This window comes from Tachyglossus aculeatus, chromosome 5 (assembly GCF_015852505.1).
Source record: "Tachyglossus aculeatus isolate mTacAcu1 chromosome 5, mTacAcu1.pri, whole genome shotgun sequence".
Taxonomy (NCBI): domain Eukaryota; kingdom Metazoa; phylum Chordata; class Mammalia; order Monotremata; family Tachyglossidae; genus Tachyglossus; species Tachyglossus aculeatus.
This window is the reverse complement of record NC_052070.1, coordinates 64187834-64210292: the sequence shown is the minus strand read 5'-3', so window position 1 is coordinate 64210292 and position 22459 is coordinate 64187834. Positions and strand designations below refer to the sequence as shown.

The 22459-nt window shown below is 42.1% G+C and overlaps 1 protein-coding gene across 6 annotated transcripts in view; it reads left to right on the top strand.

The window, feature by feature from the left end:
- APBA2 (amyloid beta precursor protein binding family A member 2) overlaps positions 1-22459 on the top strand; it is a 343044-nt gene that overhangs the window by 222639 nt on the left and 97946 nt on the right. For all 6 annotated transcript variants that reach the window (XM_038747002.1, XM_038746997.1, XM_038747001.1 and 3 more), the window contains 2 exons: positions 674-754; positions 1247-1283. In XM_038747002.1, the coding sequence (XP_038602930.1) occupies positions 674-754; positions 1247-1283 (118 nt within the window). The remainder of the gene's footprint in view (positions 1-673; positions 755-1246; positions 1284-22459) is intronic.

The window sequence follows — 22459 nt, the reverse complement described above, 5'->3', positions numbered from 1 at the left end:
TCTCTGCCACTTTTCTACTGCGTGACCATGGGCAAGTCACTTCTCTATGCTTCAGTTACCTCCTCTGAAAAATGGGGATTAAGACTATGAGCCCCATGTAGGACATGGACTGTGTCTAACCTAATTAGCTTGTATCTATCTTGTATCTATTATTTATTTACTTTACTTGTGCATATCTATTCTATTTATTTTATTTTGTTAGTATGTTTGGTTTTGTTCTCTGTCTCCCCCTTTTAGACTGTGAGCCCACTGTTGGGTAGGGACTGTCTCTATATTTTGCCAACTTGTACTTCCCAAGCACTTAGTACAGTGCTCTGCACACAGTAAGCGCTCAATAAATACGATTGATGATGATCTATCCGAGCTCTTAGTACAGTGTCTGGCACATAGTAAGTGTTTAACATGCCATTAAAAAAAAAACACAAGGTGAGTCTTCTTAGGTTAAGGAAGAACGATGAAAGAATCTTTCTTTAATGGAAGAATGATGAACTATTCAGGGCTTTTTTTCATTCTTCATCTACCCCGGCATATATCTACACCAGTGCCTGACACATAGTTAGCACTAAACAAATACCATTTAAAAAAATACCTTTGTTTCATTTTTCTTCTACTTCAACAGTGGATTTGGATGTTAAAAAAATGAATAAAATGAAATTTCATTTACTGTTTATAGGTTTGCAATGGCTCAGAGCAGCCAAGGAAACAGCAACGCTCAGATCTGAATGGACCTGTGGACAATAACAATTTAACAGAGGTAATTTTGTGGATAAAATTATTGCTCATGGTTGGCATCAACAGCTCAATGTGTACCTATGAAGGTGGCAGAACTTAACATGAAATAAAAAACTATGTTTTTCAGTCTTTAAAGTAATGCATGCATTAAAACAAGTGAGGAGACAGTTTTGAGGAAAAATACACAAATAGGGTCATGTCTACCAAAGCTTTCTCTTACGTTTAGTGAATGTTCAATTTTGTTTGTTCATGTTTTAGGTCTTGAGTTTTAAGTTATTTAAATTTCAAATTTCATTCAGGAATCATTGTAACATGGGCCTAAAATTGAGCCTAGTTGACACAGGCAACTATGATTTTCAAACAAGCTATATTTTCTATTTATTCCTTAGACACTTAAGTTTTAATTTACTTTACAGTGGTCATTTCCCAATAGTGATTTTACAAGATTTGAAATGGACTTTGTGTTTTTTTTTAAAAGTTCTTTTTCTCTTTTTTCTTTTTATGTTAACTCCAGACAAAGAAGGTGGCTTCCTTTCCAAGTTTTGTTGCGGGTAAGTGAGATTCTCGTTGTACTGCCTCCTTGGGTTTTAATATTTTACTCCAAAAAGATCATTCATTAAAATGATGACAAGGTTAAAAGGAAGTGGGACTAAAACATTGCCTAACCCTAAAAAGTTTTCTTCAATCTACCTTCCTATCACGTGAAATGCTGGGATGATTTGAAGAGTGTGGTTTGCCTGGTACAATATAGAAATAGAGAAGTGCCTGAGAATTTGAGAATGAACTGTTATTTTATTTTACTAGTGGAAAGAGCCCGGGCTTTGGAGTCAGAGGTCAGGGGTTCAAATCCCGGCTCCACCACTTGTCAGCTGTGTGACTTTGGGCAAGTCACTTAACTTCTCTGAGCCTCAGTTCCCTCATCTGTAAAATGGGGATTAAGACTGTGAGCCCCCCGTGGGACAACCTGATCACCTTGTAACCTCCCCAGCGCTTAGAACAGTGCTTGGCACATAGTAAGCACTTAATAAATGCTATTATTATTATTATTATTATTATTTTTATTATATTGGTATTTTTAAGTGCTTACTATATGCCAGGCATTGTTCTAAGTGCTGGGATGGGAGCCTGTTGGGTAGGGAGTATCTCTATTTGTTGCCAAATTGTACTTTCCAAGCACTTAGTTCAGTGCTCTGCACACAGTAAGCACTCAGTAGATACGATTGAATGAATGAATGAATGAATGAGGTGGATCCAGTCTCCATCCGACACTGGGCTCAGAGCCTTAATCCCCATTTTGCAGATGAGGTGCAGAGAAGTGAAGTGACTTGCCCAAGGTCACACAGCAGACAAGTGGCAGTGTCAGGATTAGAATCCATGACTTTTAACTCCAAGGCCTGTGCTCTATTCACTACGCCGTGCTTCTGAATTTTCTTTATGTATCTGTCTTCTCCCCTTGCAAGGGACAAAAAACACCTGTAGGAATGACTATGTAATAATAACTGTGGTATTTAACTACTTACTTTGTGCCGAGCACCGTGCTAAGCACTAAACGTAGATACAAAATAATCGGATTAAACGCAGTCCCTGTTCCACATGGCACTTACAGTCTGAGGGAGGGAGAACCATTGAGAACAGGTCTAAGAGGGAGAGGTGTTTGGTTTTTTTGTTTGGTTTGGTTTTTAGTGGTATTTGTTAAGCGCTATGTGCCAGGCACTGTAATAATAATAATAATAATAATAATGATGGCATTTATTAAGCACTTACTATGTGCAAAGCACTGTTCTAAGCACTGGGGGAGATACAAGGTGATCAGGTTGTCCCACGAGGGGCTCACAGTCTTAATCCTCATTTTACAGATGAGGGAACTGAGGCCCAGAGAAGTTAAGTGACTTGCCCAAAGTCACACAGCTGACAAGTGGCGGAGCTGGGATTTGAACCCATGACCTCTGACTCCAAAGCCCGTGCTCTTTCCACTGAGCCATGCTGCTTCAATGCAAATACATACAATACAACTGAATACAACTAAATGAACTAAATACAACTGAATGAATGAATGACAGCGACTGTGTCCAACCCGATTGGCTTGTATCCACCCCAGGGCTTAGTACAGTGCCTGGCACCTAGTAAACACTAAACAAATACCACAGTTATTCTTAGTTTTGCTCTGAGAAAGACATTTTGTAATTCGATAAGTATTGTGGTAGATACACGCTAATCAGGTTGAACACAGTCCTTGTTCTACATGGGGCTCACTGTCTTCATCCCTATTTTACAGTGAGGAAACTGAGGTACAGAAAAGTTAAGTGAGTTGCTCAAGGTCACACAACAGACAAGTGGCAGAGCCGGAATTAGAACCCTAGGGCTTCCGACCCCCAGGCCCTTGCTCTATCCTCTAGGCCATGCTGCTTGTTGAAATGTATTTTCCCAAGCACTCAGTACCCTGCTCTGCACACAATAATCTCCCAATAACTATCAGTCAGTCAATCATATTTATTGAGTGCTTACCATGTGCAGAGCACTTTACAAAGAGCTTGAGAGATTAAAATCTAACAGACACATTCCCTGCCCACAGTGAGTTTACAGTCTAGACTGATTAAGTGAACTGGGCAGAGCTGGGATTAGAACCCAGGTCTTCTGATTCCCAGGCCTGTGCTGTTTCCACTAGGCTCTGTATTCTTCTTAGCTCTAGGTACAAACCTTCCAAACAGTGGAGGCCATTTAATAAATGCTGTGATAGAAGCCCGATGCGGGCTGGGATCGTCTTTCTTTGTTGCTGAGTTGTACTTTCCAAGCGCTTGTACAGTGCTTGTACTTCCCAAGCACTTAGTACAGTGCTCCGCACACAGTAAGCGCTCAATAAATACGACTGAATGAATGAATGAATGCTCTGCACAGAGTAAGCGCTCAGTAAATGCGATTGAAGGAATGAATTGCTAGTCTGTCACTCTTCAGTCTATTATTCATTCAATTGTATTTATTGAGCACTTACTGTGTGCAGAGCACTGTACTAAGCGCTTGGGAAGTACAAGTTGGCAACATACAAAGACGGTCCCTACCCAACAACGGGCTCACAGTCTAGAAGGGGGAGGCAGACAACAAAACAAAACATCATCATCATCATCAATCGTATTTATTGAGCACTTACTATGTGCAGAGCACTGTACTAAGCGCTTGGGAAGTACAAATTGGCAACATATACAGTCCCTACCCAACAGTGGGCTCACAGTCTAAAAGGGGGAGACGGGGAACAAAACCAAACATACTAACAAAATAAAATAAATAGAATAGATATGTACAAGTAAAATAAATAAATAAATAAATAGAGTAATAAATATGTACAAACATACATACATATATACAGGTTCTGTGGGGAAGGGAAGGAGGTAAGATGGGGGGGATGGAGAGGGGGACGAGGGGGAGAGGAAGGAAGGGGCTCAGTCTGGGAAGGCCTCCTGGAGGAGGTGAGCTCTCAGCAGGACTTTGAAGGGAGGAAGAGAGCTAGCTTGGCGGATGGGCAGAGGGAGGGCATTCCAGGCCCAGGGGATGACATGTGGACAGGTGTCAAGTCAACAGAATAAATAGAAATAAAGCTATATGCACAGTCATTCATTCAGTTGTATTTATTGAGCGCTTACTATGTACAGAGCACTGTACTAGGCGCTTGGGAAGTACAAGCTGGCAACATTCAGAGATGGTCCCTACCCAACAACGGGCTCACAGTCTAGAAGGGGGAGACAGACAACAAAACAAAACATGTGGACAGGTGTCAAGTCATCAGAATAAATAGAAATAAAGCTAGATGCACATCATTAACAAAATAAATAGAATAGTAAATATGTACAAGTAAAATAGAGTGATAAATCTGTACAAACATATATACAGGTGCTGTGGGGAGGGGAAGGTGGTAGGGCGGGGGGGATGGTGAGGAGGAGAGGAAAAAGGGGAAAAATTATTGAAGCCGTTCCCTTCACCATTGCTTACAATTTACCAGAGAACCTAAGAGACTGTCTCATTTAATTGTTATTTAGCTAATTGTATCGAACATCAGCACTGATGCTTGACCTAATGAAATCAAATGCATCTGCACGATCAACTAATTGAGTACGACAATTTGGATCACAGTGGGTATAAGCCCTGTCTAAGAGCATCCCGGCTCCATCTTGCTCCTTTTCAGGCTCTTAAACTTTGTTTTCTGCTTTTTGAAAATCAATACTTGATTTTTCTTTCAAAGAAAAAGGGACTTCACGTTAGGATGCAGAAGACAAGTAGTACGGCTTATTTTCACCGAGGATTCAGGAAAACCACATAAATGTCGTTTTAAATCCTGAAACATACATTTTGAGTACTCTAATGTTATTTTATGGACTTCTGTATGGTAATTTCTGGGGGTTTGGCCAAAGTTGATCACAGACAGGAAAGTGAAAGACAAATTTTGTTTGTTTTATCACCCTTATAATTACATGAAATAATAATAATAATTGTGGTATTTAGGCACTTACTTTGTGCCGGGCATTGTACTAAGCACTGGGGTGGATACAAGATAATCAGGTTTGACACGGTCTCTGTTCCACTTAGGGCTCCCTATCTCAATCCCCATTTTACAGATGGGGTAACTAAGGCACAGAGAAGTTAAGCAACTTGCCCAAGATCACGCAGCAGGCAAGTGGTGAAGTCAGGATTAGAACCTAGGCCCGTGCTCTATCCACTAGGCCATTCTGCCTCTCGGAAGAAGACGGCTGGAAGGTTTTGGTGCCCTGGTAAAGAGTCAATGCATTTTCTGCCAGGATGGATTACATTCCTGTAGATGACGTTACCTGCTGATCTGAATATACTGAACTGCCCCTGGGCCTTCATGATGCTTGTTTCCTTACCAACTAATGAAAATGGAAGACGAGCCAATGCTGTGGGCCTCTGGTGTCATCCTACTTTCCCAGTATAGCTAATTTTATTTAGAAATCAACACCCACAGAAGACTTTGGCCTTTTCAGTGTAGGCAACCTCCCTACCCACATAACTCTGTGCTTAGTACCAGAACCAGTAATGAATCCCAAGGAGATCCCTTCCCACACCAGGTGACTGCCAAAATACAATTCATTAAACCAAATGGCCAATTATCTGCCAACATAAATGGAGGTAAATCAAATCTACCCAACTTCTGAGGAGGAAGGAGGGGTGCTCTTGGATGGAAAACTTTTCTAGGAGAGCAGTGGGGGAACTTTGGTGGGAAGATTGGTTCAGGGGGTCGGGGGAGAGTAAACTTGAGATACGGGTACCATTGAGTGCGAGAGCTTCTGTAAATGGTTAGGAAATAGATATTAGTTATTTAAGTGATATCATTCTCTGTAACAGTGTTCTATAAGAGGCTTCATATCTCTTTTTACTTTTGAAAGTTTGTTTGCTGGGACGAGGTAGGGACTGTATATGTTGCCAACTTGTACTTCCCAAGAGCTTAGTACAGTGTTCTGCACATGGTAAGTGCTCAATAAATGCGATTGATTGATTGATTGATTCCACAGATCTACTACATAACACCAGCCAGAATTAAAAACCATTTTAAAATTTGAGTCACAACCCCTTTTTAGTTAGCATAAAGAAAAAAGTTCATCCTTCTGGATCAGGTGCCTTGTTTAAAGAAGGTCTTTCAAAACTGTTAGGTTGTTGCTGAGGTGTTTTTGAAGTTATTATAGCCCCACTCTAACCAATTTATTTACATGAATGTCTGTCTCCCACTCTGGTCTGTAAACTCGTTGTGGGCAGAGAATGTGTCTGTTATATTGTTATATTGCCCTCTCCCATGTGCTTAGTACAGTGCTCTGGACACAGTAAGCACTCAATAAATATGATTGACTGACAAAATGTCCATACTGTGAGATGAAAGCTAAATAACAATAGTAATTCTGGTGATAAGCACTTACTAAATACCAAGCACTGCACTAAGCACTGGTATAGGTACAATATCATCAGATAGGACAGGTCTGTGGCCCTCAGGGGTTTTATAGTCTAAGAAATAGAGAGAACAGGCATTTTATTCCTATATGAAAGATGAGGAAATAGTCACGGAGCAGAGAAGAGACTTGTCCTATTTGTAACTTTCTTAAGTGTTCCTTCCTTAGAGAAGCAGCATGGCTCAGTGGAAAAAGCACAGGCTTTGGAGTCAGATGTCATGGGTTCAAATCCCGGCTCTGCCACTTGTCAGCTGTGTGCCTTTGGGCAAGTCACTTAACTTCTCTGTGCCTCAGTTACCTCATCTGTAAAATGGGGATTAAGACTGTGAGCCCCATGTGGGACAACCTGATCACCTCAGCGCTTAGAACAGTGCTTTGTGCATAGGAAGTGCTTAATAAATGCCATTATTATTATTATTGTTACTGTCTTCCTCGTATTTGTAAATTGTTTGATGTCTTTCTCCCCAGATAGATTATGAGATCCTTGGGTCAGGAATTATGTCTTTTTCTTCAATTGTATGCTCCCAAGTGTTTAATTACAGTGCCTGGCGCATAGTAGGTACTCATCATTCAGTCAATCAGTGGTTGCTTACCATGCGCAGAACTCTGTACTGAGTGCTTGGGAAAATGCCATACAATTAAGCTCAGTCAGTCAATCATATTTATTGAGCATTTACCATGTGCAGTGCACCGTACTCAGCGATTGGATTGATCGATCGATTGACTGATTGCCCCAAATTTCACAGCAGGCCAGTGACAGAGCTGGAACTAGAACTCGGGTCTTCTCGCTGCCTTTCTCTTGCTCTGTCCTAGCCATCCTTCCTGGGACTCCGTTTTGCTGACTGGGGAGCCCAAGTCAGATGTCAACTGTATTTTGCACCTTTACCAGATATTAAGGTGGCAATAAAAGAATAGACTCGTTTTACCTGTGGCCACCATTTCCACAACCATCTGAGCTGTTAGCTAAGATTCAGTCACCGGGAGAATGGAGGATGCTACTGCAGCACCCTCGGGAATGGAAGAAGGAGGGTGAATGAATCCTATTTATTGAGTGCTTACTGTATGCAGAGCACTGTAATAATAATAATTGTGGTGTTGGTTAGGCCCTTACTATGTGCCAAGCACTGCACTAAGCACTGGGGTGGATACAAGCAAATCGGATTGGACACAGTCCCTGTCCCAAATGGGGCTCTAATTCTCAACCCCCATTTTACAGATGAAGTAACCGAGGCCCACCGAGAGAAGTGACTTGGCCAAGGTCACACGGCAGACATGCAGCAGGGCTGTGATTAGATCCCATGACCTTCTGACTCAGCCCCACGCTCTATCCACAATACTAAGAACTTGGGAGAGTGCGATTTAACGGAGTTGATAATAATAATAGCATTTATTAAGCACTTACTATGTGCAAAGCACTGTTCCAAACGCTGGGGCGGTTACAAGGCATTGAGGTTGTCCCACGGGGGGCTCACAGTCTTAATCCCCATTTTACAGATGAGGTAACGGAGGCACAGAGAAGTTAAGTGACTTGGCCGAAGTCACACAGCTGACAAGTGGCAGGGCTGGGATTTGAACTGATGACCTCTGACTCCAAAGCCCATGCTGTGTCCACTGAGCCATGCTGCTTCCCCGTGTTGGTAGACACGTTTCTCACCCACAACGAGCTTGCAATCTAGAGGGGGACTGGTAAATTACGGATATGTATGAAAGTGCTGTGGGGCTGATGGAGGGGTGAATAAAGGTGTAAATCCAAGTACAAGGGTGACACAGAAGGGAGTGGGAGAAGAGTGAATGCATCAAACTTATGTCATCAGTTCTTATTCAATCAATGGTATTTATTGAGCACTTACTATGTGCAGAGCACTGTACTATGTGCTTGCAAGAGTACAGTGCAACAGAATTAGTGGGCACATCTCCTGCCCATAATGAGTTTACAGTCTAGAGGATTAGCCTATTTAGTAACAAGGGTATTTTATTGAGTGACCACTGGTGCAATTCATTGTACTAAATGTTTGGGTCAACTACTTGGTTACCAACTCTGTTGTATTTTACCATGTGCTTCGTTACAGTACTCAGCACTCAGTAAATACCAATGATTGGAAAAGTACAACGGAAGCAGAGAGTTGTGTGTTCTGGGATCGCTCCCAGCCAATCCTCTTGGTGGTCTATTTCAGGAATATTAAATTATTCCAGAATGGAAGGGTGGGGAAGAAAGAGAAGGATGGAGCCCTACACCCAACAGTAGTGTGGGGTTTGGATGGTGGGAATGGACAGATGGAATTAGGCTGTTGTTCTTACAGCCAATCATGGTTCAGTCTAATCTGTTGAATATCCTGTGGATCGGCCACATGGACCTGAGTTCTAATCCTGGCTTTGCCCCTTTTCTGCTGTGTGACCTTGGACAAATCACTTAACCTCTCCGTGCCTCAGTTACCTCATCTGTGAAATCAGAGGAAGGATTAAATTCTTCCCCCTCTGATTTAGATGGTGAGTTCCATGTGGGTCAGGGACTATGTCCAATCTTGTTATCTTGTCTTCCCCAGCATTTAGTACAATGTTTGGCACATAGTAAAGATACACTTTTTAAAATGCTACTTCAAAGCTAGAGCCCCAATCTTCACAACTCAGAGAGAGAATCAATCATATTTATTGAGCGCTTACTGTGTGTAGAGCTCTGTAGTAAGCACTTAGAAGAATACAATACTACAGAGTCAGTAGACATGTTTCCCCTCCCACAACGGGCATACAGTCTAAAGGATGTCATATGTGTCAGAAACAGCATGGAATTCTGCTCATACGTGCCTTTTCACTGTTTCTGACCTAATTAGCTTGTACCTACCCCAGTGCTTAGAACAGTGTTTGACACATAGGAAGCACTGTACAAATAATGATAATGGTATTTGTTAAACTCTTACTATAATAATAATAATGTTGGTATTTGTTGAGCGCTTCCTGTGTGCCAAGCACTGTTCTAAGCACTGGGGGGATACAAGATAATCAAGGTTGTCCCACACGGGGCTCACAGTCTTAATCCCCATTTTACAGATGAGGGAACTGAGGCACAGAGAAGTTAAGTGACTTGCCCAAAGTCACACAGCTGACAAGTCGCGGAGCTGGGATTTGAACCCATGACTTCTGATTCCAAAGCCTGTGCCCTTTCCACTGAGCCACGCTGCTTCTCCAGCCATGTGTGCCCTGCACTGTTCTAAGCACTGGGGTAGATACAAGGTAATCAGGTTGGACACAGTCCCTGTCCCACATGAGGCTCACACTGTTAATCCCCATTTTACAGATGAGGTAACTGAGGCACAGAGCAGTTAAGTGAAGGCACAGAGCAGTTAAGTGACTTGCGCAAGGTCACGCAGCAGACAAGTGACAGAGTCGAGATTAGAACCCATGACCTCGGACTCCCAAGCCGATGCTGGCCATGCTGCTTCCCATACCACTGTCATTACCAGTACCATTTTTAAAAAATATTGTTCTAGCATCCTCTCCACCCTTTGAAAGTATTAGCTTGGCCCAGATGCTTTTATCCTGCAGTGATTCATTAAGTTGGATTCTGTTCGGGCAGAAGGTTTATTGAAGCTGGGTGTGGGTGTGTTTTCTAGAACAGATTTTGATGTCTCTTGCATTACACAAAGGCCAAAGAGTTCTCATCAGAATAAACTTTTCAGGCAACTTCCACTGTGGTTTTATAAGACTTCTTCATTTTTGCCCCTCCGTTTGATCAGTCTATTCTTCGTACTCTCCAGATAATAGCAGCTAACACTTTGGGTTACTTCAAGTGGTGAACAAAGAGCTATTTTTTTTTTTTGAACTGTCAGTTTCCAGGACAAGGGAGTTCAGTTCCACAGATGATCCTTCAAGTATACTTTTAAGATACCGAATTACTCCCAAACCAAGCTAACCCTGGAATAAAAAAATGACTATGCGTTCAGAAAGGAACAATCACAATGCAGAAGACCTTCTTACTGCCTCTTGTTATCTTTTCGTCTCTCACTTTCCACAGAGGCACAATCATTATAGACTGTGAGTCCACTGTTGGGTAGGGACCGTCTCTATATGTCTCCAACTTGTACTTCCCAAGGGCTTAGTACAGTGCTCTGCACACAGTAAGCGCTCAATAAATATGATTGAATGAATGAATGAATAAGCAGTATGTCCTAATGGAAAGAGCATGTGCCTGGGAGTTAGAGGACCTGGGTTCGAGAGCCTGGCTCTGCCATTTGCCTGCCTTGTGACATGGGCAAGTCACTTCTCTCTGCCTCAGTTACCTCATTTGTAAAATGGGGATTAAGACTGTGAGCCCTAAGTGGGACAGGGACTCTCTGACCCTATTAAATTAGTGAATATCTGACCAGAAATCAATCAATCGTATTTATTGAGCGCTTACTGTGTGCAGAGCACTGTACTAAGCGCTTGGGAAATACAAGAAATCCATTCATTGTGGATAATTTGATACAGGACGCTTTCCTATGTAGGCTGAGGATGTCCCTTCCAGCCTTTATGATTGGTTTCCAATTGAATTGTTCTAAGCACTGATTTTCCAAACTGGAAGAAAAGTAGCATTTAATTAGAGAAGCAGCGTGGGCTCAGTGGAAAGAGCCCGGGTTTGGGAGTCAGAGGTTGTGGGTTCTAATCCCAGCTCCGCCACTATCTGCTGTGTGACTTTGGGCAAGTCACTTAACTTCTCTGTGCCTCAGTTACCTCATCTGGAAAATGGGGATTAAGACTGTGATCCCTGTGTGGGACAATCTAATGACCTTTTTTCTACCCAGCACTTAAAACAGTGCTTGGCACATAGCAAGCACTTAACAAATACCAAAATAATAATAATAATTATTATTATTGATATATTTGGGGCAACAGCATGAGTGCAGGCATGATGAAGAGGACCTTGTTGGGTGAGTTTCATACTTGCTCAGCTGATATTTCGGTAACCACCTGTGCTATCACCTCTTCCTCCCTACCCCCCCCCCAACACATTTAGACAATGGTTCGTAAAATGCCGTTCAGTTTCCACATAAGTAATTTTGACCGGTTGGCTAAGACACCTGATGAAATGGAGAGCGGTATTCATTTTTCCTCTCGAGGGACTCTGAAAAATATTGGTGCTTTAAGCACTTACTATGATCCAGGCTTTGAGGTAGTTACAAGATAATCAGGTTGAACACAGCCTCTGTCCCATATGGGGCTCACACTCTTAATCCCCAGTTTAAAGATGAGATGACTGAGGCACAGGGAAGTTAAATTACTTCCCCAAGGTCACATAGCAGACATGAGGTGGAGTTGGAATTATAACCCAGGTCTTCCGACTTCTAGGCCCATGCTCCATTCATTCATTCAGTTGTATTTATTGAGTGCTTACTGTGTGCAGAGCACTGTACTAAGCGCTTGGGAAGTACAAGTTGGCAACATATAGAGACGGTCCCTACCCAACAGCGGGCTCACAAGCCATGCTGCATCTCTAATGTGGAACCCTCCGACGTATAGTTTGCAGAAAAGGGCTTTCCTTCCGCTCTCATCAGAAACCAACCTCCCCCCAAATAAACTCGGGGAGAAAGGGAGAATGGATCTCCCTTTCCTCTCTATTTCACACACTCACTCCCTGTCTTTTTCTTTGTCTCTCTCTCCCTCTCATACACACAGACACCCTCTCCTTCCCCCTTGTTTTTGTTTCTCTTTCATCCTCACTCATTACTGGCCAGGCTTTTCACGGCTGCGTGACTGTCTCCAGTGACCGTAAAAGAAAGGAGGATTGGTGAAAGGTCATATCAAGTCTCCCTCAGCGGGAAGAAGCATAGATGTATTTTGTTGCATTCAGAGAAGAGGACAAAGGCATCTAAGACTAAAGTGGAGACATGAAAAGGCAGAATTTGAAACCCAACCAAGGGATCTTACGAATGTACATACTGTATTTTTCTCCCACTTTTTTTGTGGGGGAAGAAAAAAATATCTCTACATTCGAATGTCATTTTGAATGGCCTGCGTGCAGAGAATCCTGTTTAGAGTTGGATGTTTCAGAGTTCGCTTTGGCCCCACTTAGAGCTCTTTAATTTCCCCTTGAGGCGCCAGTAAGAGTCTATGTCTGTGGAAGAGTGCTCTGCCTTGCATTTGTTCTTGGCTAAGTAGTTCCCCAAACGGTTGAGTTCATCTAGTATTAAAAATCACTCTCCAGCGCGCTCTCTTTGTAGCTCTCCTCTAGAATGCTCAGCGACTTAAAAGCTTGGAACTGGAAAAAGTTCCCTTAATGGGTCAGGATTTTCTGCCGTTTTGCATGCAAAGGTCTCTGGTGACTAGTGAGTCTGGGACTTTTCATTTTGATGAGAACTATACTTTCTTTCTGTGCCTCTTCCGGGTTCCATTCCCTCACCTTTGGAATAGAATAAAGTGGGGAGGAGGCGAATTTCAACATTTGATGCTTCCCTACCCTTCCCTTGACTTCGGCCTCCCTGTAAATCGAATATGGGAAGGGGAGATTCCAAAGAGGAGAGGAGAGGAAATCTGCAGCATTTTATCTTGCTCAAATTGCCAGATGTCTGAAGAAGATGGTTTTTCGTAAATGCATTGGATTAATCATTTTTTGCATTCACGTGCAAATCTTCCAAGGTCCTTCATAAAATCCTTCCTAATTAGTAGTAATCCTCACACCAGCCTATTAAGTTTGCAAATATCACACATATTCTCAGTAATGGTCTCATCCTTAGACTCTGAGTACCATGAAGGATAGGGACTATGTCCCATCTGATTACCTTGTATCTACCAGTGGTTAAAACACTGCTTAGTACCATAATTGTTGTTGTTATTGTTATCCCTGAAATGCTCCCCTTCGCTTTTCCCTCCCTCTTGTTCAACAACTGTCCCACCTCCCCTTGTGGAAGGGGAGAAGAATAGGAACAATTGGCCTTTGTCCCCATTTTACAGATGAGAAAACTGAAGTCCAGATAAATTGTTCCCGAAAGTAGTTTTAAATCTCAGGCAGTGACTGTCCATACTTATTTGTATTTCTGTCTGTCTTCTCCACTCTAGACTGTGAACTCGTTGTGGGCAGGGAATGTCACTGTTTATTGTTTGTATTGTACTTTCCCAAGCAATTAGTACGGTGCTGTGCACACAGTAAGTGCTCGATAAATGCTACTGAATGAAATCTCCTTTGGCACTTTTTAGCTTGTAATTTCAATGAAATGTTTGTTGCTGGCCATTGTTCTCTCTGGGAACTCTTTCTGTCATGTTAACCAGGGCTTTAATAGAGCTTCCATTCAGATCTTGGCCAGACTTTCATAACCCCCTTTATCCCTTCCCCTCTGAGTGAAAGTGCTGATATGTCTACCCTGTCTTTAGTGTGGGTCACTAATAACAATAATGATGACATTTATTAAGCACTTACTATGTGCAAAGCACTGTTCTAAGTGCTGGAGAGGTTACAAGGTGATCAGATTGTCCCACGGGGGGCTCACAGTCTTAATCCCCATTTTACAGATGAGGTAACGGAGGCACAGAGAAGTTAAGTTACTTGCCCAAAGTCACACAGCTGACAACTGGCACTGAAGGGGCCTCTGGCTTATAAATCATGCCAGCCTAACATGGTTGCCATTTCTGACACCTGTGGTAACTTTCAGTGTAGCCACATGAGTGTCTAAATATGGCACACATATGTAATTCCCCAGGAATAATTAATATCCTCCATAGTATCTCTGAAAACTTGGTAAAATATGCTTCTTGATTTAAGCCAATTTACTAAATAACGTTGAATGCATGAGCTTCGAGTTGGTGTAAAGTAGCTGATAATTGCTCCCGAAATTTAGGTCTAGTGTGTGAGTCGATTTGTACTTCCCAAGCGCTTAGTACAGTGATCTGCACTCAGTAAGCGCTCAATAAATACAATTGAATCAATGAATGAATGAGTGATACAAGCACAGAACATTGAAGGAGGTAAAGATAGTGCATCATTATAGACTTTAAGCATGATAACACCCCAGAGAAACCTTTTCAATGTTCCGGAATAGCTCCTAAAGGAAATGGACATGCTCAGTGATTGGGCTGCTGAGATTTAGGTTTAAATTGTAGACAATTTTATCTCCTAGAGCACATCCGCATATTCATGACATTTTCCCCTGTACCTTCAAGAGGCTTTTTAAATGCTAATAAGTGAATTCAGAAAGTTTTCAAATAACCAAACAGAATTCAGAAACTTTTCAAATAGCACAAACTATTTTGGAAAATAAAACAGATACTTCAACAGTATCTGTTAAACTGTATATTGTTTTAATTTACATGAATTATGATAACACCAGATGAGAGTTGCTTTGTTCTGAACGGTGCCTGACTATAGTATCAATCAGTGGTAATTTTTGAGCATTTCCTGTCCCCAGAACACTTTACTAAGCACTTGGGAGAGTTCAACACAACAGAGTTGGTAGGCATGTTCCCTGCCCACAATGAGTTTATGGTCTAGGGGGCTGGAATCAGTCAATTAATCAATGGTAAATATTGAGCACTTTGTGCAGAATGCTCTACTATGGGTTTGGGAGAGTAAAATAGAACAGCATTGATAGACAATGTTTCCTGCCTACAAGGAGCTTACAGTCCACAGGGGAAGAACATTGCTGAACATAAATAAATTATTGATATATACGTAAGTGCTGTGGAGTAGAGGGTGGGGAGAATATCAGGTGCTTAATGATTCAAATCCAAGTGCAGAACAGAGCATAGAGACATAATATCCCAGAGAACTCCGGTCCCATATCTGTGCTGGGGTCTCTGCTCTTGTATCAAAATCCCCATTCCCGATCAATCAATGGAATTTATTTAGTGCTTACTCTCTGCAAAGCCCTGTATTAAGCACTTACAGTATAATAGAGTTGGTAGACATTATTCTCTCCCTTAAGAAGACTTCTCCTCTGCCCTGCATTTGCTTTATTATAATGACGGTATTTGTTAAGTGCTTACTAGGTATCAAGAACCGTGCTAAGAGCTGGGGGGTGGTTACGAGATGATTTTCTTTTCTAACTGCTCGGATTCATTCCAGCTGGATGGCAGAGGTAGAAAAGATGGTGGGAGAAAGGGGATTGGGTAGGGGAATGTCAACTGATGCCCCTGTCCTTGGACACTTGCTGTCTCATCCTCATGACCAAGTTGGCCTCTTTTTCCAGCATTCATAGCTATCAGTCAATCTCTCAGTGGTATTTATGGAGTGCTTACTGTCTGAAATGCACTATACTAAGCGCTTGGGAGAGTACAATAACGTTGGAAGGCACAGTCTCTGCCTTTAAGCAGCCTAGTGGTGATGGTGGCTATGGTAGTTAATTACATTATAATCATGACGATGGTATTTATAAAGTACTTACAAAAGTGAGAAGCGACGTGGCCTAGTAGATGGAATATGGTCCTGAAAGTCAGAAGGACCTGCGTTCTAATCCCGGCTCTGCCACTTACCTGCTGGGTGACCATGGGCAACTCACTTCACTTCTCTGTGCCTCAGTTACCTCATATATAAAATGGGGATCAAGATTGTGAGCCCCATGAGGGACATAGACCTGTATCTACCCCAGCACTTACAACAGTGCTTGACACGTAGTAAGCACTTAACAAATACCACAATTATCATTATTATTATCCACCCCAGCGTTTAGTATAGTGTCTGGCACCTAGTAAGTGCTTAACAAATGCTGCAAAAAAATGCTGTTTCCTCCTCAATCAATTGTATTTATTGGGAGTGCTTACTAGCTTACTGTGTGCAGAGCACTGTACTAAGCACTCAGAGTTGGCAGATATGTTCCCTGCTCACAAGGAGCTTAGAGTCTGGAGGGGGAAACAAACATTAAAATAAGACTATGTACATCAGAGTTGTATACAGAGGGTGGGTTGAATATCAAATGCTTAAAGTGCTTTCCCAGACTGAGCCCCCTTTTTCCTCTCCTCCTCCCCATCCCCCCAGCTCTACCTCCTTCCCCTCCCCACAGCCCCTGTATATATGTTTGTACAGATTTATTACTCTATTTATTTTACTTGTACATATTTATTATTCTATTTACTTTGTTAATGATGTGCATCTAGCTTTACTTCTATTTATTCTGATGACTTGACACCTGACCACATGTTTTGTTTTGTTGTCCGTCTCCCCCTTCCAGACTGTGAGCCGTTGTTGGGTAGGGACTGTCTCTATATGTTGCCAACTTGTACTTCCCAAGCGCTTAGTACAGTGCTCTGCACACAGTAAGCACTCAATAAATATGATTGAATGGATGAATAAAGAGTACAAATCCAAATGCCAGGGTGACCCAGAAAGGAGAGGAAACTGGGGAAGAATTCATAGAGTAAATGTGATTTTAATAAAATTTTGAAGGTGGGGTGTATGATGGTCTGTCATACTTAAAAGAGGAGGACATTCTAGGCCTGAGGCAGGACATTTGCAAGGGGTTGGTGGCTAGGTAGATGAGCTAGAGGTCCACTGAGTAGGTTCATTTATTCATTCAGTCATATTTCTTGAGCACTTAATCTGCGCAGAGCACTGTACTAACAGCTTGGGAGTGTACAATGCAATAAACAGATGCATTCCCTGCCCACAATGAACTTACAGCCTAGAGGGGCAGATGGACATTAATACAAATAATTAATATAAATTAATTATTATTAATTTAATTAATATAAATAAATATAATTGATATAATTAATATAAATAAATTACCGATATGGACATAAGTGCTGTGGGGCTGGCTGCAGGGAAGAACCTACTCCCTCCTTCTTATGCTATGAGCCCAGGGTGGGACAAAAATAGTGTCCAACTTGATTATCTTGTATCTACCCCAGAACTTAATAATAATAATAATAACACTAACAATGTTATTAATAATAAGTGCTAAACTCTGGGCTAAACACAAGCCAATGAGATTGAACACAGACCATGGGCCAGATAGAGCTCTCAGTCTGAGGGAGGAAGAAAAGGTAATTTAACCTCATTTTACAGATGAAGAAGCTAAGTGACTTGCCCAAAGTCACATAGCAAACAAGTGACAGAGTGGAAAATAGAACCCACTGACCCCCAGACCTGTCTCTGTCTGCTAGTTTGCACTGTTTCTCTCAGCAATTTTATGCTATTTCATTCATTCAATCATATTTATTGAGCGCTTACTGTGTGCTTACTGTGTGCAGAGCACTGACCAGACTGTGAGCCCACTGTTGGGTAGGGACCGTCTCTATATGTTGCCAACTTGTACTTCCCAAGCGCTTAGTACAGTGCTCTGCACACAGTAAGTGCTCAATAAATACGATTGATTGATTGATTGATTGACCAGTAGCCCATCCATTCTAATGAATGGCTTCCTACAGTGTCACCAAAGGATCCTTGAAGCTACAAGTGACTTCTTGATTAATCCTGGCTCCGCCACTTTGCCGTGTGACCCGGGGCAAGTCACTTGACTTCTCTGTGCCTCAGTAACCTCATCTGTAAAATGGAGATTAAGACTCTGGGCCCCATGTGGGACAGGGACTGTGTCCAACCTGAATAGCTTGTATCTACCCCAATGCTTAGAACAGTGCCTGGCAAATAGTAAGTGCTTAACAAATATCATCACCTTCTAAAATTCATATCCTTCCCTCTAGTTAGCCATTAAGTACCTCTCATATGTGAATTTGTCCTTGAGTGTGCATCATGAAGGATCACCTAACCTCAAGAAAGCTTGTGGATACAGATGGACCATGGACTGTGATTCAGGAGGAACCTGAAATTCTACTTCTCTAGCCATAGCTCCCTATTTACTCTGTGTGCTCTGTGTGTGTGTGTGTGTCTCTCTCCCTCTGTGTCCGTGTGTTTCTTTGTCTCTTATGCTGTTTTTATCTTGTTTCATTGCTCCCGATATGTCTGTCTCCAGTCCTATCCCTCACCTAGAGTTGTAATAACAGTTTTTATTAAGTGCTTACCGTGAGCAGAGCACTGTACTAAAGGCTGGGAGTGAGCATGCAGATGAGAACTGGACATTGAGTTTGTCCCTCAAGGGGCTCACAAAACCGGTGGGGAGGACTGGAGATGGGCACATTAGGAAAATGAAACCTTCAATTGTAAACCCCTCGAGGGACAGGGTCCGTGTCTTATTCCCCCATGTATGCACTTGTAGAAGCAGCATGGTGTGGTGGATAGAGCACGGGCCTGGGAAGCAGAGGGTCATGGGTTCTAATCCTGGCTCCACCACTTGTCTACTGTGTGACCTTGGGCGAGTCACTTCAGTTCTCTCGGCCTCAGTTCCCTCATCAGTAAAATGGGGATTAAGACTGTGAGCCCCATGTTAGACAGGAACCGTGGCCAACCTGATTACCTGTATCTACCCCAGCGCTAAGTACAGTGCTTGGCACTCTGCACCTAAAAAATAGCATAATTAGTAATAATTATTATTACCATACACTTTCCAAGCACTTGGTACAATGCCCTGCACATAGGAAGTACTTAATAAAACTATTACTACTACTACTACTATTTATGTATATTAATGTTGGTCTCCCCTTGTAGACTGTAAGCTCATTGTGGTCAGGGAATGTGTCTGTTTAGTGTTAAATTGTACTCTCCAGAGCACTTAGTATAGTGCTTTGCACAGTCAGCACTCAATAAATATGATCGAATGAATTAATACTACTGTTACTATCTTTACTACTATTACTGCTTGCTGTGTTTGCTTGGAATCTTCCTCCTTTGAGCTTCAGTGAAAATCACCTAGCACCAGTCCTGTGGGATTTGGTGTTCTATCCATGTCCTCCCTGCCAAGATTTAGTAAACTTCAGACGTGTCCCCTCTCTACCTTCTATCCCATCTCAGACTTCTGATCTTTTCGGTGTGCCTTTTCACTGCTTCACCCCACTGTTTATTTCGCCCTGGCTTGTACCTTACCTAGCTTTATGAGGTCCAAAAAGGTGTATACTATTCCAAATATGAGAGTAATGTGGGCAGTATAATGTCAGAACTGTGCATTTTGGTACACTTTCTTTTCCCTTCTTAATGATGCCCAGCATTTTATTAGCCACACGTGAGTGCTTGAAACAGCTCTGAGTTCAAACTAATCTAACATAGTGGCTTGTATTCTACCCGGGGATTTGAGACAGAATAGGCATCAAAGGTGAGAGAGAATAACAATGAAGAGTTTTTGCTCAGGAAATGCTCACTTATTAAGGGAGGAAATACCAGATAAAGGTTTCTGGTGGCCTCCTTATCCCTTCCTTTTGTGATATCTTTCACCAGAGCGGGCATTGGGAAAAAATAGATATTAATATAATGAAGGTGCTACTGTTTCATTCAATTGTTCCCTAAGTATTAACTGGACTAGACTTATTTTCTTATTGTATTAAGAAACAGACATTCAGTCAGTCATATTTATTGAGCACTTGCTGTTTGCAGAGCACTGTACTAAGTGCTGAGGAGAGTATAACAATGTGGCAGACATTCCCTGTCCTTAGTGAGCTTACAATATAGCAACATGGCCAAGCAGCATGAACCCTGGTGTCAAAGGACCTGGGTTCTAATTCTGACTCCCTCCCTCCCTCCCCACAGCACCTGTTTATATGTATATATGTTTGTACATATTTATTACTCTATTCATTTATTTATTTATTTTACTTGTACATATCTATTCTATTTATTTTATTTTGTTAGTATGTTTGGTTTTGTTCCCCGTCTCCCCCTTTTAGACTGTGAGCCCATGGTTGGGTAGGGACTGTCTCTATATGTTGCCAACTTGTACTTACCAAGCGCTTAGTACAGTGCTCTGCACACAGTAAGTACTCAATAAATACGATTGATTGATTGATTGATTCTGCCACATCTGCTGTGAGAACTCGGGCAAGTCAGTTGACTTATCTCGGCCTGTCAGGTTTCTTCACCTGTAAAATGGAGATTCAGTGAATCAATGCCTTGTCTCCCCTCTGCTTAGATTGTCACCCAATCAATTAATCAGTGGTCTTTATTGAGTCCTTACTAGTAATAATAATTATATTATGGTGTTTGTTAAGCGCTTGCTGTGTGCCAGGCACTGTACTAAGCGCTAGGGTGAATACAAGCAAATTGGGATGGACACAGTCCCTGTCCCAGGTGCGGTCACAGTCTCATTCCCATTTTTACAGATGAGGTAACTGAGGCTCAGAGAAGTGAAGTGACTTGCCCAAGGTCTCACAGCAGACAAGTGGCAGATCCGGGATTAGAACCCATGACCTTCTGACCCCCAGACAAGCACTCTATCAACTACGCCCTGTTGCTTCATGTGCTGCTTACTGTGTGCAGAGCACTGTTATTAGGTGCTTGGGAAGCAGCATGTTTAGTGGAAAAAGCAGGAGCCTGCGTGTCAGAAGATGTGGGTTCAAATCCCACACTGTCACTTCCCTGCTGAGTGACCTTGAGCAAGTCATTAACTTCTCTGTGTGTCAGTTTTCTCATCTGTATAAAGAGGATTCAATTCCCATTTTCCCTTAGACTATGAGCCCCATGTGGGATAGGAACTCTGATTATCTTGATTATCAAGACCTGATTATCTTGTATCTACCCCAGGACTTAAAACAGTGCTTGACACATGGCAAGTGTTTAGCATATGCTATTATTATTATTATTATTATTGGTAGTAGTAGTAGTAAATAGTAGTAGTAAAGTACATTACAACAGTTGGAAGAGGAGATCCCTGCCCACATGGATCTTATAATCCAGAAAGGGAGACAGACATTGAAATAAATTACAGATTGAGGAAATAATTCAATCATATTTGTTGAGTGCTTACTGTGTGCAAAGCACTGTACTAAGCACTTGGGAGAGTACAATATAACAACAAACGGACACATTCCCTGCCCACATTGAGCTTACAGTCTAGAGGGGGAGGGAGATGTTAATATAAATAGATAAATTAATCGCAGATATACACATGTGCTGTGTGGATGGGAGGGAGGCTGAATGAAGGAGCAAATAAGAGCAGTGTAAAAGGGGAGGAGAGGAGACTTCTTGAAGGAGATGTGCATTAAATAAGGCTCTGAAGTAGGGGAGAGCAATTTTATCTGTCTGATATGAGGGAAATAATGTAGTATAAGAGTATTTACATTAAGTAATGTGGGACTGAAGTGAGAATTGAAATGCGTTAGTTAATTCATGGGGGAGGTGGATAGGGGAGAAAGGGCGTAGTCTAGGAAGGCTTCTTGGAGGAGATGTGATTTTAAGAGAGTTTGGAAGGTAGGGACTGTCCTTATATCAATGTAATTCTATTTATATTGATGCCTGTTTACTTGTTTTGCTCTCTGTCTCCCCCCCGTAGACTGTAAGCCCAGTGTGGGCAGGGATCTCCTCTCTACTGCTGAATTGACCTTTCCAAGTGCTTAGTAGAGTGTTCTGCACACATTAAGTGCTCAATAAATCAGATTGAATGATTGAATGAGAGGGTGGGTTTTGGGTGGGAAGAGGAGGAGTTTTACTTTGGACCTGTTAAGTTTGAGATGTCAGTGGGATATGGAAACAGAGCTGTCCTGAAGGGAAAAGGAAATGCAGGAATGCAAAGGAGAAGAGAGATCAGGGCTGGAGAAATAGACTTGGGAATCATCCACATAGAAATGGTAGTTGAAGGCGTGGGAGCCACTGAGTTCTCCAAGGGAGTGGGTCTAGGGGGAGAATAGAAGGGGACCCAGAACTGAAGCTTGAGGGACCCCCACTGTCAAAGGGTGGAAAGCAGATGATAATGACAATAATAGCTTTTTTATAATTATAAATTAGACAGTGACATGCTCAGGTTTGCGTAACACTTTGGTACCAAAAAATTTCGTGTTTCACT